We start from the raw sequence: 22,571 nt of genomic DNA, 5'->3' as shown, positions 1-22,571 counted from the left end.
GTCAGCTCTTAGGTTGCTAGCCCATGCTGGTTTCCTCTGTGCCACTGAATACATTTTTGCAGTTGTTAGCAGCTAACTAGACAACGTAGGAGTAAGTACATATACTGCAGTCTTACACAGTTCTGCTGTGCTGAGACATGCTCCCAGGCTGGTGTCTGTCTCTGGGCTGATCTAAGAGCTTGCTGCCACCAAGAGAGAGATCTTTCCTCCGCTGTCCTGCCAGGTATGCACTTCCACTCCTCCCCTCTACCTGGCTTTGGTGCTCCCAGACCCTTTGCTGAGCCAATTCAATATACTAATCCAGGAGATCAAGCTGGCCTCTCTTTTCTTTCTACTGCATAAGTTTCCTGCTTGCCTATTAGGTTTTATCAGCACACCGCATAGTGCAAAGGACATCAGACCTGACACAAAGTCAGGAGACCAAGTACAGAGCAGGATGAAGATAGGATTTGGAAGTGGTACCTCCTCCACTTTCTGTAGTTTCACCTTCGCTGGGTTAGGCTAAATTGCATGACCTAAGTGAAGTGATACTGCATTGAACATTGAATCATCTGCAGTGAAGGCAGGTTTTTACTGTTTAGATTCCTTATTACTAAAGCACTTGCTTTTGTTGACCAAAATGTCATACATAGTAAAAACAGTTCACAGACAACCTAGTAGCACATATGAAGCAATTTTTCAGCACTTGCCAACTGGAGTGAAAAGAAAGAAAAGAGCTTCTATTTATGGGCTGCTTTCTTAAATGTTCGTTAGACAGCTTTAAACAGATTAGCCTAAGGTATTCTAAGTGGTTTTTAATCTTTCCTAATGAAACTGGTCATTTAATTTTAAAAATATTGAAACTCCTTAGACTTTTCCACAAATAATATACCAAAAGGGAGGCATTCGCAGAATGACTTATCAGCACAGACATGCAGATTTTTTCTTTTTCCAGTGGAAAAGAAGTTTTGAAGGAATGAGTTCACTCTGCTTTAGCAGGGTTTTGCTTTGCAAAAGCAGCTGTTACTATTTTAGACCAGAAGATGGTCTGGTCTTTCAGAATATATCACTATTTGCTGGAGGGCTTTTTTATTGTGTGGTAATAAAAAGGGGAAGGAAATCTAAGAAGCATCAGCTATTCAGATGCTCTGCGTGAGAACTCGGCTCTCCAAATCTGTCCTCAGAGTCATCTTTCATTTCCATGATCTGTGTTCGTTCTGCAATGTGCCTGGTGAGAAATGTGTCGCGCAAAAATAATCCTACTAGTATAAAGGTATAAAGTGGTATGTCCGCACAGTGGTGTTTTAAAATGTTTCTTAACATTCTTAACAGGGAAGTATGTATAGCAAATAGTAAGGGGTAAAAGGGTAAAAATATTCAATTAGAAGCGAGGGAGAAATTCTCCCCTTCTTACCCAGTATCTTTCCATCTCTCATGGTTACTTTTGTGAAATAACAACTTATGTATTGCTGTTTCAGCAGCACTTGGAGCACAGGTTCGCAGTCAGGAGTTCTAGATTCTCCTGGTGTTTCTGACTTGCCACATTATGTTATTTAATTGTCTGATTCTTTTACTTGTGTTTGAAAAAAAGGATTTTCCTTAACAGTGCAGAAATGCTAGTGAAACCTGTAGAAGTCTTTGGAGAAAGCTGCTAAATGAAGTAGTTGTAGATGGTACTGGTCTAATGTCAGTTAAGCATAATCATGGTACAAATATCTTCATGTTTTAAAATTAGCTTAGTAAGTGATATGTTGCTACGGCAGCTTATTTTCTTGAAGTTTGTAAAATCTATCATTTCATTATCAGAGGATCTGGTCTCAGTATACAATGAAAGACGTTAATAAGAACTGCTGTCCTATGATGAACTTAGCAGTGGAGAAAACAGAGGTAAGAAGAAGGGAAAATGATGATTTTTTCCCTACTGTATAACATTTCTTAGCCTTCTAGTATCCTGGAAAGATTTGGGACCTTCCCTAACTTGATGGTGAAACTTCAAGGTATGAGAGATAGCATGACTGGGACTATATTTACTGTAATTTGGAGCAGCAGTGCTAATGCTCCTTAAATTCTTGCTTTATGATTATTTGTTTTAGTTGATTACTGTAAATTTGAATGCCTAGGAAGGCCTTGGAAAAAAAACATTTTTCTTGAGGTCTCTTTTACCAAAGAAAAACTAAAGTCCACTATGGAAAGGTGATACCATGAAAGAGCAAGAAAATATATTCAGTAGGTCTGATCTAATCATATTAAACATATTTAACAGTGTCCATTGTAACTATTGAAGTATATATTTGGCAGGTATTTCTGTGCAGTAGTAGGTTCCTCCTTAAAAGGTAAAACGCTATGGAGTGAGTAATTTTCAAATATTCATAATGTTCGCCAAATATAATCAGCATATTTTTCTGTTACTCCTTCCAGCAGATTTCAGTCGTAATGCAGTACATCGAAAGTGTGCAATAATTGTGCGAAATAAAATAAAAATTGCAGCAAATAGCTCAGATTTCATGTAAAATACATCAGATGGAAAAGGAGATGACACCATATACTGCAGGAGTTTTTGTTCCACCCAGAGGTTGAGTGTTGCAGGTTGGAGTCAGGGCCAAGTGCAGCGAACAGTTCTTGCTAACTCTTGACAGAAAGTGGTAACTCCAGCTCAGTTCTCAATGAGGTCAGTGGAGGTCATAAGAAGGTCTTTATTATTATCATCATTATTATTATTATTGGAAACCGGATTTACTTCATCCTTCATTTTTTCCGATTTCATATTTTAATATAGAAAGACCACTGCTTTGGATAGGGAGAGTTACAGAAAACCTTGGTCTCATGATTTCAGATGATCACGTTATTAACGGTACCGTTTTCTGGGGATACTCGGATATATTTTCCTTTGTCTACTTAAGCACGCAGAATGACTATTTAATGCTTTTGTCAAATAATCCAGGGGGGTTAATTACTGAGATAAAAGCTGTGAGAACTTAAACTGACTTTGGGGTCTTTGAAATGACCTTGCGTTTACACTGCTGCCTTGTAGTAGAGGGTAAGAATTTTAAACTTGTCTTGAAATGATTATTTGAACATTTAAACTCTTAATACAGTTTATAGAGAATAAACAAAAACAATTCTACCAGTGACCTCCCTGCAGCCTTCACTGTCAGCTCGTGATTGCCACCTTCTCCAGAACTCAGCAATCTCTGTAGAAATACAGCTTAGGTGTATGGTACCGATCTCTGCATTGCAAAGGCAAACAGCTCTGCTTTGCATTTACTAATGCAGCTTTGAGTTTCTTCTGTCGTCAGGAAAATTTAGAGAGCAGGAAACAGGAATGTCTGTGTGGTTACAATTTTTGTTTGATTTTTAACCAAATTGATTTAGCTTCTATAGAATTCAATAATAAGATCTGTTGCATCAAATAGGTTATTTGTTCATGGAAGTTCTCGGAGCTGTTGGAAAACAGATGTCTTTCTTATTTGATGTTTTTGTTTCTCCATTATTGTGTTGTAGATAATACAGGCTAAACATAAAAATAATATATAAGAATCATAAATGTTTTGTTTTCTTTTTTAATTTGATGAAAGCAACCTCCTTGTCTTTTTTTTTTAATAGAAACTGATTATTTAACCTGAAGAAATTTTGCATAATTACCCGTAAATGTGTGAAAGAGAAGACATCTTTAGAGTTAGCAATACCAAATTAGGACTTTTAATACATTTTTAACATACTTGTTTAATAATACTAACTCAGATATGGCCTTTTCATCATTCTGCTGTTAATCATGCTGTGATTATGGCCATGCTGAAGGATGACCATTATAATTTACTTTCATCCATCCTCAGATTCTCAGGGTTTGACCTACTAGCAATAGGTTAGTTTGCTGTCTTAGTTATCACGTGTCGGACTTTGCCTTGAATATTCTGCAGTGCTGAGCAGAATATACTTGCCAGTTCCTCTTTAAACATTGCTTATCTTCATTTATAATGCAGTTATTCTGTGTTCTTGCTACGTTATCTTTATAGCTTTACAGTCATGTCTGGTGTTGAGTAAAATCGTGCTTAGGCGTACACAGTTTTTATTGGTTTCAATGAGGGGGATGAACATGTGTAGCATTGGGAAGAATTTGAGCAATCTGAATGTCATTGACAGTTCTTCCTGGCAGCTGACGTATCAGAAAAAAAAGTACTTTCCCTAATATATGAATGAGGTACTATAAAACAGTATGTGACCACTGGCTTTTCATTGTAATTAAATCATAATAAGAATTATGAAAGTCCTAAATAAGACTCGTGCTTATGCTATGACATAAGCATAAAAATGTTAAATCTGGGTAAACACATGGAAGATAGAGCCTTTCCTTGCATAGTTCCCACTTTAGAAGGTCTTCTGACTGGTGAGTGGTTCAAGAAAGAACAATTTTTATGCAATCCTCATCTAATTCATCATAACTACTGTTTACAAAGTTGATTTTGTGGTTCCTATGACAGATGTTAAAGCTGTATGGCTGTGATGTGATTTCCTCAAATAGTTATTTGCTTGCTTTCAAGAATAGACTGTTCCCTTTTTTAGTAGAAATGTTGATCTACAGTGTCTTCTAAATGTTCATTAGTGGTCATCCTTGCATGTTTCCTCTTTTCCCACTCCACCCCCCTCTTAGAGCTGCTGATTTGAGGGTGGTTATGATAGAAAGAGAGACAGAGGACTTGGCTTCTATAGAAATTGGCTTCTCCAGAGACTTCTAAGCTTTTCCACTTGAGGTAGTAGAGAAAGCTACTGATTACCTTTGACAGATGGGCATTAGTTTCTCCAGATTTCCTGAACGGTCTCTCCTTTTCTCCCATGATGTTCACAACTTTTTATCATGAAGAGACTTTAGATGCTTAGTTATATTCTTTTTGTGATTTTTTTTTCTGTTCTACAACATCTAATATTCATCAAATTGACCCAAATGGTTCAGATAACTTCAGAGTGTACCTGATGCTTGTTAGTAGTAGGTAAACACCACCCAGCCAAGGATCTGAGTTAAGATGAAAATACTTGTCAGTGACAGCTTACACCACATATATTAGTTTTCCTCATAATGGTGATTTTTTCCCATTAAAACAGAAAAAATGCTTTGTGTTCACTTTATCTGTGCTTTTATAAATCCAGTTTACTGCAGCATTTTGAATTACAAGTGTTATTTAGATGAGACGCACTTTTATTTTTAACCAACTACTGAATATGCTGCAGAAATTTGTTTTAACAAAGTTAAAGTACATACAGCTTGTGTTATGCAGAGGACTGCCCTTCTTTCATTAGGTGCTAACATAACCTTAGTTATGCTGAAGTAATTTTTAATGTTCTGGGCTTTAAGCCCCATAAATACACAACTGTATTGGCTCAGCCGCCTTCATTGTAATTCTTCTAGCATCTTTGAAGTATCATTAGGAAAATTCATCACATGTTCATAATGTTGCAAATTGTTGCATTATGTAATCTTCCTTTTGCTGAAACATGGATTTAGAGAAACAACATTTGTTAATACAGTTTGTTGGGTTTGTGTTCCTAATTTTGGTCTTGTTTTGCAATGCCAAAGATTTTAATTGGATTTTGTTAAATATTTCTTCTGCCACTGCACTTTGTAATACCTCTTCAGACATTTTTTGAAGTGTTTAATTTCTCCTCCCCTTTAAGACGTGTTCAGCAAACACTAATTCGTCATTCAAATAAAGCAAATTTTTCTTTAGTGTATCATTTTTAGTACAGCTACTTATTAATAAAATCCTATACTTTCTTTGCACCTACCTCATCCTCAGATGCTTGTGCTCTTAAAAACATGCAATATATGAATTTTTAGAGAAACAAGCATGGAAATAAATATTTTGTAGATATCTGAGCAAGTTCTCACTTGTTACTTATGAATAGCAACCTCATTAAAACAATGTCTGACATCATCTGCTTTCTGGATATATACTTGCTCATTTAAAGCTCAGTTCTGCAAGATGTTCGGCGTTTGTGCACCTCTGGCATTTTACTGTGAGGATAACCACTTTTCATCTTGTAGGTGTAGAGTCTAAAAGCTTACAGGTATGTTATGAAATGAGAGGAATTCCAAAATGCAAATTTTCATGTTTCCTTCACAGTTTTTGAAGATGTCAGCAGATATACCATTAAATATTAATATTAAGGAGCCCCGATGGGATCAAAGCACTTTCATTGGACGAGCCAGTCACTTCTTTACCGTAACAGATCCCCGGAATATTTTGTTATCTGATGCCCAGCTAGAAAATGCAAGAAGGATTGTTCATGATTACAGGTATGTTAATTGATCATTGTTACTGCTGGCCCGAAAAAGTCTATGTTAGTGATAAGTAGGTGGTTATATATTTGAAAGGAAATATTTAAGCCACTGTATTCATTGCACCACTGTTTTTTCTTATTACCTAACTAGAAACACTAGCATACTCTCTAATGAATGGAGAAGTTATGTCATCTGAGAACATCTACTCTTACTATAATAATACTATTATACTATAAGGATACTATTAAGTATTCTGAAATGTGGAAGAAGTATCTGATTTTGAGAATAATTAATATGACAGCAGAGTTGAAAACTCTGACATGTTTTTCTGTTTGGGGCAAGTAGTTTCTTAAATACTTGCAACGTAAATTTTCAAAGTTTAATGCTAATGTCTTTGCGAAGATTTTAGCTCTACAGTTCTCATACAGTTCTGAGTGAACAGAAATCTGGTGTTGGATGTATCAACTCAGCTAACATAATCACTGCTAGGAGTTTTGATTATTTTTATTTCAACCGTCCATTCAAAAGCTAAGGATCTAGAAGCTACCCAGAAGGCTAGGTTAATTTAGCATGAACATCCCCAAATCCTCTGATGCCATGTTTTGCATTGGAAGTTGCAGCATTTTATAACAGTTGTGCTTTTTGCTGTTGTATTGTTTTGTTTTTTAACTTGTCCCAAGACAAGGTATCGTGGCACCTGGCTTGACAGAAGATGAATTGTGGAGAGCAAAATATATCTATGATTCAGCTTTTCATCCAGACACTGGTGAAAAGATGATCTTGATTGGCCGAATGTCAGCTCAGGTACCAATGAACATGACTATCACAGGTTGTATGATGACCTTTTATAGGTGAGTATTGGCAATATTACACACCAAACATTTGCTTACAAATTAGATGAGTGAATATCAATGTTGCTGTCAACAGAACATTTTAGATATATTATAAATATTTGAAAATGTAAAATTTTGTCTCCTGTTCTCTTTTCTCTCTGCACACCCTCACACCCATACTGATTAGTGGTTTCCTCTAGAAGTAGCTGTGAGATAAGCCCTTGGCCCCTTGTAATCCTTCACCAAATATCCCACTTTTCCTCACTGAACCGAGAAAGCCGAGTGGTCCCAAATCCCATCCTTGTGGGAGAACTGTGTGGAGGACAAAAAGGAAGAGATACCTGGTAATTCTAAGCTTAGAGATCTGGCATGTAGGATGTTCTGTCTGCCAAGTAAGTATTAAATATGCTTCAGTCTAGCAGTCGTTGGGTTCCTCCGGCACTTGTCAGACCCTTCCATTTCCTCAAAAGTCCTCGATTCACCAGTACAGTGAAGTCCCTAACAGAAGCCAATGTCTTCTGTTAATAGGCTTTATGTTGTTTCTGTGAAATAATACTTTATTAGCAAGAACTAGGGGAAGGTTCAGGAGAAATACCAAATAACTTTTGATGATGGAATGTTTAAAATGTCTTGATTTACACTCCAGAAAGGCACAGCAATTTTGAAAGGCACTTGTGTATGCATGTGTTTGTGTGTGTTTAAAAAGCGCTGGCATTGTCAAGAATACAAATAAAGCCATCAGTGCAACTGCTCACAAACATTGCTGTCTGTTGACAGGTTATTCTTATTTTTATGTGTTTTGTTATTATTGCTAATAGTTATAGAAGGTATATACATTTTCTCTGCATTGTTGGTAGAATCGCTCAAAAATGGATTGCTGATTAGTCTGGAAGACATTGGTTTCTTTGGATCAAACCCTCAGCAGTGCAAATGGAGTTGTGCAGAAGTCCTTGGATGGTGCAGTGTAGTCTCCATCTTACTGCATGTCAGTGTGTCTTGGTTATTGCTGGCTAGTGGAAAAAGCAAATTCCTCATTATGCCTAGAAGAGTTCTTAGGTGTGCAGTAAAGTAGTGTGAGTCATGTCCGAACTTTATCATGGGGGGCCTAACATCCTCTATGTTGCAGTAGCACTGGAAACGGAAAGGTGAGTCGGGAAGAATTGCTCATGCACAAGAAGAAAGGAAGAAGAGCAGCAGTGACAGAGAAAATCCAGCTAGTTTGTCACTGTAGCTTTCACATCTCATTCAGATGCTGGAAAACAGAAGGGATAAGAAGACACTTTCAAATCTTCTGAATCTTTAATTTTTTGAAATTTCAAGAAATAACATATCTTCCCATTTCAGAATCAAAATCGTTATTTTTGGTAGCCTGGTTCCCCTGATTGAAATTCTAGTGGAGCAGAAACTTGAGTGTTTCCTCCTACTGGGTGCAGAGTTTGTGGTCCTAGACCACAAAGAAACACCTAACCCCTGGTATAGTCTCCCAGACTCCAACTGCTTATGGATCAGGAATTTCCTGATCCAGAGGTGCTATGTTTGTATTTAATGGCCATTAATGGATTTCTTTCTCATAAATTTATCCCATTGTTCAGATGTGCTACTAATTTGAGAACAAAAGCATTCATCCCTCTATAAGATTGCTGCCTACATTGTTAAAAAATTGACTTATGTTTTTGTTATTTATCAACATAACCATTTCTAAAATGTTTATATCCACAGTTTAACAGGGACCACATTAGCTTGTCAAATGGGGACTCTGAGAATTGTACGGAATGTGCTTTTTTCACTGCCCCCCAGCCACGCTCACTAGCTCGTACCTTTGTGTCCTAAAGCATCTTCATACTGGCAGTGACATAATTTATGAGGACTCCTTGGAGCTTTTACTTTTTGATGACTTGTCATTTTGATCCATCATTAATGCTGTACAGAACCAGATTTGTTTCTGTGTTGTACCTGTACTTCTTAATCATGCAGAAATTTTTGCCAAAATCGTTTTTCGTTTTGGGCTAAGTGTCTTTTTCTTTGATTCTACAGTGTGACTGAATATTTTAATGTCATGGGGATTTATTAAAACAGTGGTGTCGCTAGCCTTTTGAAGGCTGTTTGAGAAAGTAAACCCTGTCTCTTAAAATCCACTTATCGGTCACTTATGGAACTTCCAAAAAGAACTACCAGATTATAAATAACCTTACCAAAGTATCCTAGGTAGAAGAGAGTTTCATTTTTCCCTGTGTGTTTTGCATAGAGAGAAGTTTGAAATAATGCTTTAGTTGTTACAACAAACCTTTGTTCCAAGTGAACCTTGCTGCTTATTTATACTTTTAAAATCTCTTTTTAAGAGTAGTTTGTACTTTCATTAGTAATTCAGCATCTGATTGGCTGAATTGTTTTGTTCAGATAAACAAGAGCCTCTGCCTGATTGTTGTTTGCACTGATTTTTCTTGATTTGCTGTCATTTTTCTCTTTTGTTGATTCAATTGTGTTTTTGAAAGTAATAATTGTTTCTCATTTTAAGAACGACCCCGGCGGTGGTTTTCTGGCAGTGGATTAACCAGTCCTTCAACGCTATAGTAAATTACACGAACAGGAGTGGTGATGCCCCAATTACTGTCAGGTCAGAGACACTAAACCAGATAGTTCTGATGTTTTTATAACTAGCTCTCCAATGTATTTGAACAGGATTGGGCTTTAAAGTTTGAGGTGATAGACGGATAAGTTTGGTAATCTGTGTTTAATACCAACTTGATATGTTTAGAATAGAAGTCTGGAGAATGATGGAGGTGGAATCTCCATTTCCTCCTTTAAAGATGAGCCTAAGCACCATGATCATAAGCATTTAAACAACAACATAGGATTTAATAGGAATCTGTGTTGTGCTGATCAATCAACCACTTGAAAATGCTGTATCAGTTTGCTGTTATACCAGAGTATTTCTAAATTGGTATTTTGTGTGGGCCTTCAGGTGTCCTTCTTTATCACCTTCTCCTGTCTGTGTCCTGCAATACAGCACATAGTACACTGTGTGCTTATTTGCAGACCGGAACCTTCAGAGAATTGGTCTGCACACTACTTGTCTCTACCTGAAGATGAAGAAAGAGATAAAATAGGTGCAGAATGCTAAAAAGAATGAATAGGAGACTGGAACTGCAGCTTAACTTCCAGTTTTTGAGACTGGCTTACTTGCTGACATGCTGAAGAAAGCAGTGGATTAGAGGGTATACAGACACCTGCTAGCTGAGAAGCATGTAAAGTATGCTCTAGGGCAAATTGGGTTGAATTTAGGAGTTTACAGCGTAGCTAATCTGCATGTATAGGTTTTGGTACAGTTGATTTTAATTATCATTGTGGATATGGCCTTAGAAATTTAAAATGGTTGCATAAGTTTAATTAATTAGCAAATTAAATACAGTATAGAATTAAATCCTTCAAGGTCGTGCCTGGAACACATGAAAAAATGCTGAATAGGTAGCAATGCAGAGTAGAACTTAACTGAATGTTAAAATATTTTTTGCATGTTATTTTTACTGGTAGTGAGAGAAAAGTGTTTAACTTAGTGTCCCATTTGCATAGGTACAGCCTTACTTATGTTCCATCCACATCCTCTTGCAGTATCGCAGGAAGGTTTATTCTTTAACTCTTGGGATTTTTTTTAACTACGTATAAAAAACATGATTATTTTAGAAAGTGACATAAATATAATTGTTGTGTATGTACAAAGATTTTTATTTTTGTTTTAGCCAGCTGGGAACAGCCTATGTTTCTGCTACCACAGGTGCTGTTGCAACAGCTTTAGGACTTAATGCACTAACAAAGGTACCACTGATATTTTTTCCCATTCTTAATTAGACTTTGCCGTTCTATAAAATGTTAATGGCTCGTTTCTCCTCCAGCATATCTGTGTCATGCTGTGCACAGCTCCCAGTAATAGCCTTTGGCAGCTCCCTTCTTTAGATCCCAGCTTTATTTTCCCCTGTATGGATGCCTTCAATACATTTTAAATGGCCTATCATTGCTGTTTTGTTAACACAAACTATATCCAGTGAAAGTGCCCGTTTTGTGGTTTCTTTGTTACGTGTCAAAGTATTTAATAGCGTTTGAAAGGTAACTGGAGTATGGGAATGTGTAGTTACAAAGATGTGTGCCATTAGCTGAATATGACCATAAACGGTATAGGTGTGTTTTTAAAAGTGCAGTATCACTTCAGCAAACATGGAAGCTGACTCTAGACTAGCTGAAGAGCTTGTCAGGATGTGCCTCTCTTGAACTGATTTCATGTAGAAAATTTGAATCTTTTAAACAAATGCACAGCATGATAAATAAAAGATTCTTCACAGAAAATAACAAAAGTCTATTTTGCACCCCTTTGGTTATGCTTATGCTTTAATGTATTGGGAGTGGTAGAGTATTGACAAGTTATTTGAGAGAGAGACTATTTTAAGAGAGTAATTCAGATTATATAATATATTGACTGGATGAATAGCTTCTGTATAGTCAGTGCCCTTAGGTGCAAAGCAGCTAGTATGGACGTCTGCTGGCTGTAACCTTGCCAGTGGAGACAGTGATGTTAAGGTCCATTTAGTGTTGCCGTTGGGCTGACAGGCGCACACAGAAGCTGACACTGCTCTGCAGTGATGCTACTAAATTAAGATTATTTTTGCCAATCTCATGCTAGTGCTCACTCTGATGGAAGTATTTATGACTTAAGTCTTATTTGTTTGTTGTTTTGCTACAGGCCCCACCAGTGAGTTTTCACCGAATTTTAAATTAAAGGAAGTAAATTTGGTCTATCACTAGTACATGAAGAGCATCTTAATATGACCTTTGGAAAAAAATCATTATGTAATTCTTTTTCCTGTATTCTTTTTTTTCTCTCTGTGCTTTTCACAGCATGTCTCACCTCTTATAGGACGATTTGTTCCTTTTGCTGCTGTTGCTGCTGCTAACTGCATTAATATTCCACTAATGAGACAAAGGTAAGAAAAAGAAAGATCACTCATTCTAGAAAAAATGTTATCAAGTTTTTAGATCAGCAAGTCACTAAATAAAGCATGTTATATATCTTTAGCTTTTTTCAGCACCTTGCAAAAACCTCATGCCGTCTTGTTTTGATTGATTGATTGAGACACATATAAAATAGAACATCCTCATTCTCTTCAGATAAATATCCATTTATTTCTTCAGCCTTGGATCTCAGAAATCAAGTGCCTGTCCTTCAAGACTTGATCACATGTGCTCTTTAAATACAGGCTCCTCTTCAGAAAAATATAGTCATTTCAAAAATGGTTCTTCAAATCCCACATGCAGAAGTTAGTCATAGAAGTCAGGCTCTGCAGTTCTGTTTAATCATCTGAGATTACAAAAATATGCCCTTTCACAGAAACAAAATTTCACATGTAATCTGATTTGACTAAAACTAAAAATAAAGTGGGGAAAAAACAAATGGAAAATGTCCTCTTATGAAGAGAAGGTTATGGGAGGAAAAAGGGAGTATTCAAAGTTTATATTCACAATGAAGTTCAATCCATTGTAGTATTTTATCTCTTATAAAAGGCAAGGAGAAGAATTAATGTAGTCTTCAGTATACCTGTCCTTTTATCTGCTTCTTACTCTCGTAGAAGTTCTCCTGGGTGTGGGTTTAGCACCTAATCCTGCATTTGAGCAAAATATCTCATAGAGAATAATAGAGTTATACAAACATAGTTGCTTTCGTACCTACTTGTATACTTCCAAATATGTTGTTACTGGTTAAAGTGAAAACCTCTAAGACTAGAATGTCAGGGAGGGGATTTTCACAAAGACTTACTTTTTAGTTTAGTGAAACTTATCTTCCTGCGTTCTCTGTGTTGTCTGTGGGAAAAGACAGTCAACTTTGAGAGCAGTCCAGAAAATTCAACTTTTCTGAATTGCTTTTGGAAGGAACCTGTCCTTTCTGTAGACTGCAGAGATAACAGATCTTTTCTCCTCCCCTTTGAAATGCATGGGATCAGGTTCAGGTGGTAGATTGCTGTTACAGATATTCAGCTGTTCGCTTCTTCCACAACTCCTTCTCTGCCTTTTGAAATCTTTTGTGCCGAAGAGTGTTAAAAACAAGCTTGGAAAATAAACCTCCACTTTTGTCAACATCTTGGACATAATTTTTATAACTGACAGAATTTAAAGAGGAGAGAGATAAGCTGACAGAAGCTGGGTAAATGCATGACAGTCACGGGTTTTATATCTTTCAACAGGGAACTCAAGTTTGGAATCCCTGTCACAGATGAGAATGGAAACAGATTGGGTGAATCAACCAAAGCAGCTCAGCAGGCAATTACTCAAGTGGTTATATCAAGGATTCTTATGGCTGCTCCTGGCATGGGTAAGGATAACTTCAGTCAATATAGTTCTTGATTACTAGTTCCTGAAGTGAGGAGAGCTTAAATTCTATAAAACAGGTTTTCTCAAAAGCCAAATTATCTTATAGTTTTGCAGGCAGTATTAACATGTCTGTTAAGAAGTTCCATAGGGAAGTGTACACCACTTCTTACTGTGAAAACGTCTATAGTATGATACACTCAAGGGTGACAGAAGAGCTCTTGGGATGCTTTTGCAGAAGAGTTATAGCTAGCAAGGAATAGTAGCAAATTCTACTTGAGTGGAATTGGTTTAGTGGAGAGTGGATGCTTTGACCAGTGCCAGCTTATTGAGCTCAGGTTTAGCTTAGTGTCAAGTTAGAAGCTCCGCTTCTTGGGATAATCTACCTCTGTAAAATACCAGTCTGGTATCTTGAATTGGCAGAATGAAATGGAAGCTCAACTAATGATAAGTAGCTGTTAAAACTGTGTTGTAATACATTAGTTCATCTTAACAGAAAATTAAAAAATGCCTTTTTCTCCAAGGTTCATATTTTTTTCTCTCATTTGCAGCAATTCCTCCCTTTATAATGAATACATTGGAAAAGAGAGCCTTTTTAAAGGTTAGTCTTTGTTGATAATCTATATACATATATTCATATCCTAAGTTAATATTTTCATGTTATATTTAAAATACTATTTGAGTCTTCATATTTTCCTACCAAATATTGTAGTTAGAAAAAGAACTTGTGTGCTACTGAAAACCATTTATTTTTTCTTCCTGTAGGATAAGATTGGAGTTTGAATGTTCAGAAACATCTGAAATACTTGTAACTGTGCCAGTTAATTCTATTGAAGTATTTTAATGAGTACTTAGGGAGTGCTAAGTACTAAAATGTTGAACTAAAATTTAGAGGCCTCCAACTCTGACCAGGGATTAACCATTAAGACCAAATCTGGGAGAACCTGAGTAATTCTTTCAAAAAAACAGGTCTTCTCAACTGAAAGCAGACAGAAACAAATGAAGGGAACTATGCCTCTGATTCAGGGAAGCAATTACACATAACCTGAATTTAAGTCACAGGCGCAATCCAAATGACATGGAGGGACAACAAATGAAGGTACTTGTCCGAATCAGGGCCTTAACATTTTAAATGAGTTGTTCAGAGCTAGATGAGATCCAACCCTTTAAAACTGCCAGTTCCTCATTTTCTCCACTGCACCACTCCCTGTACACAAGATTTTGCGAGCTGAACTTGGTAAGATGCCTTGATTTGTCTACTCAAACATGATCTTTCCTTAAACGCTCCCTGCACTTCCCAAACACTGCCTAAGATGCTGTGCAAAGCGTAAGTGGAGCATTCATCATGAAAATGGGTGAGATCTGAGAGTGCTGAACTGTATGAGCAGTATGGCAGTAGAGCCTGCTTTACAGCTCTGTGGTTGCTTTCTTTATGCCTTTCACAGACAGAGATAGGTGGGTTCTTTTTATTACACTGTAAAATAACATTAAGAAAATTTGAAATTTTGCATTATTTTAGTGATTGTTCTTGAAGTGCACTGTTCCTCCTAGTTAATAAACCTTCCTTGTTTCAAGACTTGAAATACGGTTTATTACAAATATAGCAAAAATTTTTAATGCTTTTTTCCTAGATATTAATATTAATAAGGAAGCATTGCTTATCTGCTGTAGTAGCACTTTGAGTTTGGAAATAATAACGATGATAAAAACTTCTTTTGAAAGTGACCCTTTAAAATTACTGAAAAAGCAAGTGCAGGGTAGGCATTGGATGGGTGTGTTTCAGTAAAGATGATATATTTCCTATATTCTGTTTGTGCTAAAGTAGTGTGAAGCCATTTTCAAAAAACCTGGTGTTAGTAAGTATATAAACTAAGTCAACGTTATACCCTATATGTACATGAGATGGTGAAGAACAGTAATGAAATTCTTTATTAGGTTGTCTAAATTGAGAGAAACAGTTTTCACATGAGGGACTGGGGCCATTTAGGAGTAAAGGGGATTTTATCTTTGCTGGTTGATATCACTGGTTTACTTTCTTGCCTAGCTATGGACAAACTCTTATCTGCCTGTGAAACACATCAGACAAGCTGGAACTAATAGTCCAGAAGGGTCTGACTCCTTTCTGTTGGAAAAGAAAAGAAAGTGTATTCTGAAAGTTTCCAGACCCTTCCTTGAAAAAGCAGTTGTGGGGGTTGCTTGGTTTTGTTTGTTTGTTCGCCTAAGATGAAACTCCCTAAAACTAAATATTTAAATTATATTTCATATTATTTCTGCTCATGTTTCCTGTGCTGAATTAGATTACCCAGCTATATGCATCATTTGAAAATGCTTGTGTGTTAGTATATAAATGAGGCACTAGGAAGAGGTCCCAAGTGTCTTCAAATTTTGAACTTTGTTTTCTTGGAAGTGCTTTGCTTTTTTTCCTCCCCTTTCTTAACAGAAAACACTATTTCTCATGATGTAAGAATAGGAAATGCAGCATTTGAGCTTTAGAGTAAAAGCTTGTGCGTGCTGCTTATATCTCCTGAAAGAAGTGAGGCTGCAATGCATCCAAATATACTACTATTCTACAGTATAAAAGCCCTCTACTGATTTGGCTATTTCATAATTGCTGGTCTTTTGACCTCTGTCCTGTTGGTACAGTGACTTTAAGCAGCTCATGATACTGTTTTGTTCTTGAGAATGTATTAATTACTCAGAACAGCAATATTTATTTTCCAATATCAAAGTATTTGTAAATTTAGAGCAAAGATGATTTTACATGGGTTTGACATGGGAGAGATGTCACAAATGCTATCAACTCAACTATCAATTACGTGACATTTGTGGAAGGTTTTCTCAGGGTTTGGAGACAAATACAGATTATTTTTTGTGCAGTATAATCAATATAAGGGTGTTGTGAATTTTTCAGATCAGCAAAAATGAGAGATTTCTTCAGTGACTACTCAGTGGTTTTTGGTACCATCATGACCGTTTATGCTCACCTGTTCCTTCCCCTCAGCCTCAAAGACTGTGAGTTCAGGTGAAACTGCTCTGCAGGTAGTCAGTGGTAACACTTGGCATAGATTAGTATTAAAACCATTAAGGAATGAGCTGCATTTTTAACAAGCAGCTTGTGCATGTTCTCTTGAGGTTTCAGAAGCACCATCGCATTTGCAGTACTCTGACACCACCCACACAATGCTTTACTAACTCATTTCTCTTAGCCTTTGCTTTGCACATCATCACTCCTGAAAATAATTTTGTATGTCTGCCAAAGCCCATTAACCAGAGCACAAGAAGGTCAGAAAATAGTCAAATGGTTGTTAAATAATGAAGAAAATAGAACAATGATCTGCAGCGAGATAGAAGCAGGGTGTCATTCTCTGATGTTTGAGATAAGTTGTAGGTAATATAGCAATATTCATCCTCGTGTTCTGACACTGTTTTGCATGAGGACGTTTTGATGACAACACTGGTGTGAATTACAATATTCCCTATAGTTACTATTAGAAAATGGTTCAAGGATATTTTCAAAATACAAACATATACTTGCTGATTTAAAAAGAATCTAATTATTTCTTGCCTTGAAAGCTGTAAATACACACACAAAACACACACACACACGTGTGTGTGTGTGGTTTTTTTTCCCTAGATTTCAGCAGCAGCTTTGGCATGCATTTTGTGTAATTAAGCAGTGTAGTGATTCTTGATAATTAGGCTATATAATGTCTGTATTCATTATCTCTACTGATTTACGCTTGACTAGCTATGTGCAGAAACATGTTATTTTATCTGCTGCACTGGAAGGAGCCATAAACAACATTATTATGAGGCATAGGTTTTATAGCCTTATTTTAGTTACATATAACCTTTCTCCTAAAGAAATAAATTTTCTTCCATAGAAACTTCTTAAAATTCTAATTGACACTGAAGTTTTAATTTATATTACCACTCTCACAGCTTCATCTACTGTTTCTCTCCTATTTTGCATAGCATGTTGACATTCAAGTTGACTCCATTAATTTCCTCTTGCATCCTATAAAACAAGCTACCTGGATTCTGTTAAACTGCAGCTAAAATATGTATTCAAAACTGTTACAAAACTAGAACAGAGCACCTTTTTTTTAAATCATCCTTCTTATGCTGTAGATTCTTTCATGCGTTCCTAATTTAACTGTCGTTTCATTTATTCATCTTCTTGAAAACAGGCGTAGTTAGGCTGGGAAAGCTGGCAGACTTTAAGATCTAACAACGAAAGAAAGCATTTAGGAAATCTTTGATTTTCCTTGTGTCTTTTGTTGGCTTAATTATCATTTCTGCATTTCTCTTTATTTGCACTAACTGCTAATGATTCCACAAAGTCATCTGGAAATTAAATCCTAATTCATCTGGAACTGCCTTCTTCCTGGGTTAAACAATAGATGTCTAGCACACTAAATATGCTTCTTTATTTTATCTCTTTGTAGGGATGTACAGTCTGCATTTGAGACTTGCTTTATTGTTTCAGAATTGTTCCCTGGGCAGTTACAATTCTTAATATTGACCTTTTTGATTTTTTCCCCACCATCTTTTTTTCCCCCACCATCTTTCTTAATTAGTGTAGTCTGGTAGCATTCTTGAAAAATAAAGTAACTTTATCTTCGGATCAGGCACTTTGGCAAAAAATGTTCCACCAAATGAAATAAGCATTACTTATGTTGTGTGTACTACTAGACACCTCTGTCTTTCAGTTTAATGACCAACTCAGATAAAGATTTGAAACCAATATTTAATAATAATACTGTCATGATACCCTCTAACACTCCTTTTAGTTATAAAATCATATTTTGGGCTTTTCTGTTAAATATCTCAGCTCACACTGCAATGCTTAGCATTCCTCTCCCTTAGTTCTCCCCTCAAATTGAAGTCTTTCACAGTATGGAAATTGACTTGTTTTCCCAAATACGTGTAACAGCTGTCAGTCCCACCACAGTCCTATGCCCTTCATACTTAAGCTGTGATAAGCACAGTCTGATTTCTGACCTTCTGGTGTAGGTCACATCATCTGTCATCATTAACTCTCCCAACATACAAAGCTTAAATCTTTTTCAGTAAATTTATCTCAGCTGAAAGTCAAGTTAAGATGGACAGAGTGGAATGGCAGAACAGCAGAGGACTGCTAAATTCACTCTTTATGCTTCTTGCTATTGCTGTCTTCTTCCATTTGTTATCGATTGTTGCAAGCAATTGCTGAATTGCACAGTTCTTCCTGCACTCATTTCTGGATTACAGACTGCCTCCAAGAAAAAGAGGAACAATCTTCTACATCATTTCTTCATCACTCTCAAGCTCTGGAGAAAGCTTATTCCAGGCTTGTTTTCCATGCCTTTCATACTACTTTTAGCACCAGCTGCATCCTACTGAGCTTTCTAAACTTCCTTTCTCCCTTTAAATATTGACCATCTCTTATTCACCAGTTCCCCTCCCACCAACTTCTACAGCTGGAGAAATGTTTCTTGCAGAAAACATCATCTTTGTACTTATCCACTGTAATGTGTAATTTTAACTCATTAGCAGTTTTGTTTTAAAATCAACTTCTTGTTATAGGAGCAGTTATGTGTGTCCTGCTTATTGGAGGCACTTACTTTATTGTAACAACAAAAGCCAATTGCAGCAGTCTCATTTAAACAGGTCTGGTTTTATTTCATTAGTAATTAATTTAAACTAAAATTCTAACACAGAACGGGGAGGGGGGATTCCTAAATCATTTAAAGACCTACAAGAAAACTGTTATATTCCTTGAGTTCTGCAAAAGTCAAAATATTGAAGAATATGCTAAAAATAAGCATCTGTATCTTACAGGTTGCTTTCTGTTTTATTTCCCCAGTTCCTCCACTATTTTTTTCCTTTTATAAAAGGAGCTGAGTTCTTGCAGAACTAGAGTATACTGGACTGATACATAGGAACTTACCCCTGTAGCTCACAGAACAAATCACATGAATGGAGAAAGGGCTAAGAGAGGCAAGACACCTCCCTTATTTTTGGATGGCAGCTGCTATTGCACACAAAACAAATCCCCAGTTGTAAATTAGAACCATTCAATGTCAGCGAGGAGAGAGGAGCTGTAGCTAGAGCTACCTCTGCACAGGGATTCTTGGACCAAATTCACTGTGCGCTCAAGACCTGGCACTGGCTGTATTGCTCCAAACTTTGGCAATGTTGCTAGATTCTATGAGCATAAGTGACTCACAGAAGAAATGGTGCATGTACTCAGGTCAGAATCAGGTCTCGAGGAAAACCACCAGCCACCTATGGCAGTTTCTAAGGGACACTTACTCAGGATACCTGTGTACCGTGATATCCCCGGGAATTTTCTATTACATTCAAAAGGATTTGGATCAGGCTCTCAAATTAGAGCTCAGGTTTAAGGTATGCCAGTAATTGTTTTGCCTTCTTTGTGTCCCAGTCTTTTAGATCTAATCTGTCTCTTACAATACAAGAAGTTTCCAGGAAGGGGAGAAAAAGATACCATACTCACTGTGTATGATTTTTTAACAGAGATTTCCATGGATGAGTGCTCCCATTCAAGTTGGATTAGTTGGCTTCTGGTGAGTGATTTGTTTGAATCATGTCTGCTGTTTTAAGATGTACCTGTAGGTTTTTTTTTTTTTTGGAAGGAGGAAGTGGAAATATTTGCACTTAATTTAAAGGAAAAGCCTATGTAGGTTAAAGCAATAGAAACAAGAAGCTGCAGAAATGATTTGTTCCTCCATTGAGTTGAGAAGTTAGTGAGACTGGAGCAGTTACTTGACTTCCATCTCTGTAACTGATAATGATATAAAAAAAAGCAAGCAGTTAGTAATGAAGAAACTTCCAGGAAAAGAGTAGGGAGGAGGGAGAATGGGAGTGGCAAAGAAAAGGCACTTAGCAGCTTGATTTAAAAGGTGCTTTGGCTGTTCCCTCCATAAATAATAATTGGAATCTAATCCTGTAGTTTTGATGAATTCTTGAAGCACAGTTCTTGTTAATTGAGGGCTTGAATCTCCTGTCTAGTATTTTGTCATGTACACCTATGCAAAGTGCTGTGAAAGGACATGGAATGAAAATTTTATACACATTTGTAAGCATAGCATTGATGCATTTACTACTGCATAGTAGGTAAATTAATTCATATGGTATAATGTAGTGAAAAATAAAGGTTACCCAGCACTTCCTCACTGTCCACAAAAAACAGTGAATAAAGTAAATAAGTTTTCTGTCTAGAAGATCATGCTTAAGGGTTTTGAATTTTCTTTTAGTATCCTAAATACTGTAAACCCATTTTTATCTTCTCTAGTCTCGTGTTTGCAACACCCTTGTGCTGTGCACTGTTTCCTCAAAAAAGGTACATATTCCTGTTTTGTTATTCTTACTTTAATGTTACACTTCCAGATGCATGCAAGGTACTGCAGAAAGACACACAAATAAATGGTCATTGCTTCTTAGAGCATACAGTCTCAATTCCCATATAACATGTGATAAACATGAGAAAATTCAGAAAAGTAATAATTCTTATTCATCAGTAATACATAATAGCTGAAGTGGGCTTGTTTGTTTATAAACTCCTAGCAGCTTCAGAGCTGCATCTATGGAGGGATAGTGAACAAGAGAAGAGGCTTAGGGGAATAGTTTGGACATGCCATTCCAGACTGAGAAGGTTGGGACTTCCAGTCTCAGAGGAGGAATTTGAACTTGATAAGTTAGGAATCACTGGGACGATTCATGCAAGAGACTAATGTAGCCCAAGCAACAGACTGATGTCTAATAAGGTCATGACATTGTTGAATGCTGTCAGATCCCATTTTATTTTCAATGGAGAACTCCTACTGGTTATAGAGAACAGCACTTGACTATATGTGCTTATTCATAATTTGATTTACCTTTTTTCCAAATAAGAATTTTTCATCAATGCAACACTATCTTAGAAATGTTTTTTTTATACCTAACCCATCTAAGTTTCATTATGGTTTTATCTCCAATTACAGTTACATTACCTCAAATTGCAGTATGTAAAGGGCAGGGTCTTAAACTCAACTGACCTGTCCCTCTTGTATTATTAGTGATTGCCAAAATTAGTACATGTAATTGACAAGGTGCCAAATGCAACTTAAGATGCAATTTGGCGCTGAATCAGTTAAATAGCTTTTGACTTCTAGAAAACAATATCTGATTTTCATCTGCATTAATTTGTTTATATTGTTTGAGTTCAACAAAGCAACTTGACATTGTTTCCCTGTCTGGCAAAGAACAGAAAAGTGTTGTATTGGGAAAAAAAAAAAAAAGTGGCACTAGGCTACCTGGAGTTGACTTGAAAAACTTGCACAGCAATTGTGATGCAGTTCCTGATTTTAACCAGGCTCTCAAGTTCATGTTCATAGAGACTAAATTTGCTTACTAATTTCACAAGAAAAATTAGATCTCTGTATCTAGGAAATTGCAGCTGTGAAAACTGTATTTAGGAAATTACAGAAAACTGAATTCAGCTGCCAGGTCATGCAAGATGACTCTTATAAAATAACTCCTTTATTTGGCTGAATAAAATCATGCAGTAAGTTAAATAAGCATATACATTATTTTTAAGAGAACAAACTTTTAGAGCGGGAAGCTCTATTCTATTTCTAGGCTCTATTTCTATTGCCAGGAATGACCTTAAGTAACTAAGTAGATTCCTAACCTCATGACAGTAGCAGTTCAGCTGTTTCTTGAATCAGTAGAACATCTTACTGCCATTTAAGAGGTCATTCACCCCTGGTCTGCAAGCATGACTTGTTCATAAGAAAAACACAAAACAAGAAAATAAACCCTTTTCACAATCCAGGCAGTTTAACCAGATGCATCATCTTTCTTAGTTTAGACTCAAGTGCTTGTTATATATAACCATTTTACTGTTTCTTTTGCTTAGTTCCATGTCTGTAGCACGCTTGGAGCCAGAACTGCAAGCCAAGATCCAAGAGAGCAGCCCTGAATTAGAACGTGTATACTTTAATAAAGGATTATAATTCAAGGAAGGCAGACTGTCTTTCCCAGAGGATCTTGTGAACTGATTTATGAGTTATGTGCCAACATAGTTAAAGAGAACTCACTTGACCTGTCCTTTTGTTAAACAACTTTAAATATAAAATAATGTGGATGAT

At 36.5% G+C, this 22,571-nt stretch overlaps 1 protein-coding gene across 8 annotated transcripts in view; it reads left to right on the top strand.

Annotated features, from left to right (window-relative positions):
- The window catches only part of SFXN1 (sideroflexin 1), a 30,522-nt gene extending 8,077 nt beyond the window's left edge, over positions 1-22,445 (top strand). For 5 of the 8 annotated variants that reach the window (XM_064521011.1, XM_064521009.1, XM_064521012.1 and 2 more), the window contains 10 exons: positions 6,096-6,268; positions 6,934-7,104; positions 9,602-9,700; positions 10,824-10,899; positions 11,974-12,059; positions 13,314-13,441; positions 13,989-14,038; positions 19,957-20,006; positions 20,735-20,782; positions 22,340-22,445. In XM_064521011.1, coding sequence (XP_064377081.1) covers positions 6,105-6,268; positions 6,934-7,104; positions 9,602-9,700; positions 10,824-10,899; positions 11,974-12,059; positions 13,314-13,441; positions 13,989-14,038; positions 19,957-20,006; positions 20,735-20,782; positions 22,340-22,436 — 969 coding nt within the window. In that variant the 5' untranslated portion in view covers positions 6,096-6,104 and the 3' untranslated portion in view covers positions 22,437-22,445. Of the gene's footprint in view, positions 1-1,824; positions 1,867-6,095; positions 6,269-6,933; positions 7,105-9,601; positions 9,701-10,823; positions 10,900-11,973; positions 12,060-13,313; positions 13,442-13,988; positions 14,039-16,348; positions 19,523-19,956; positions 20,007-20,734; positions 20,783-22,339 lie in introns of those variants that run through there. The other 3 variants (XM_064521008.1, XR_010391745.1, XM_064521014.1) reach the window with 3 other exon arrangements.
- Positions 22,446-22,571: the final 126 nt, after the last annotated feature.

The sequence above is a fragment of the Dromaius novaehollandiae genome, chromosome 15 (genome assembly GCF_036370855.1).
Source record: "Dromaius novaehollandiae isolate bDroNov1 chromosome 15, bDroNov1.hap1, whole genome shotgun sequence".
NCBI classification, from domain to species: domain Eukaryota; kingdom Metazoa; phylum Chordata; class Aves; order Casuariiformes; family Dromaiidae; genus Dromaius; species Dromaius novaehollandiae.
This window is presented reverse-complemented; position numbering and strand designations above follow the sequence as displayed.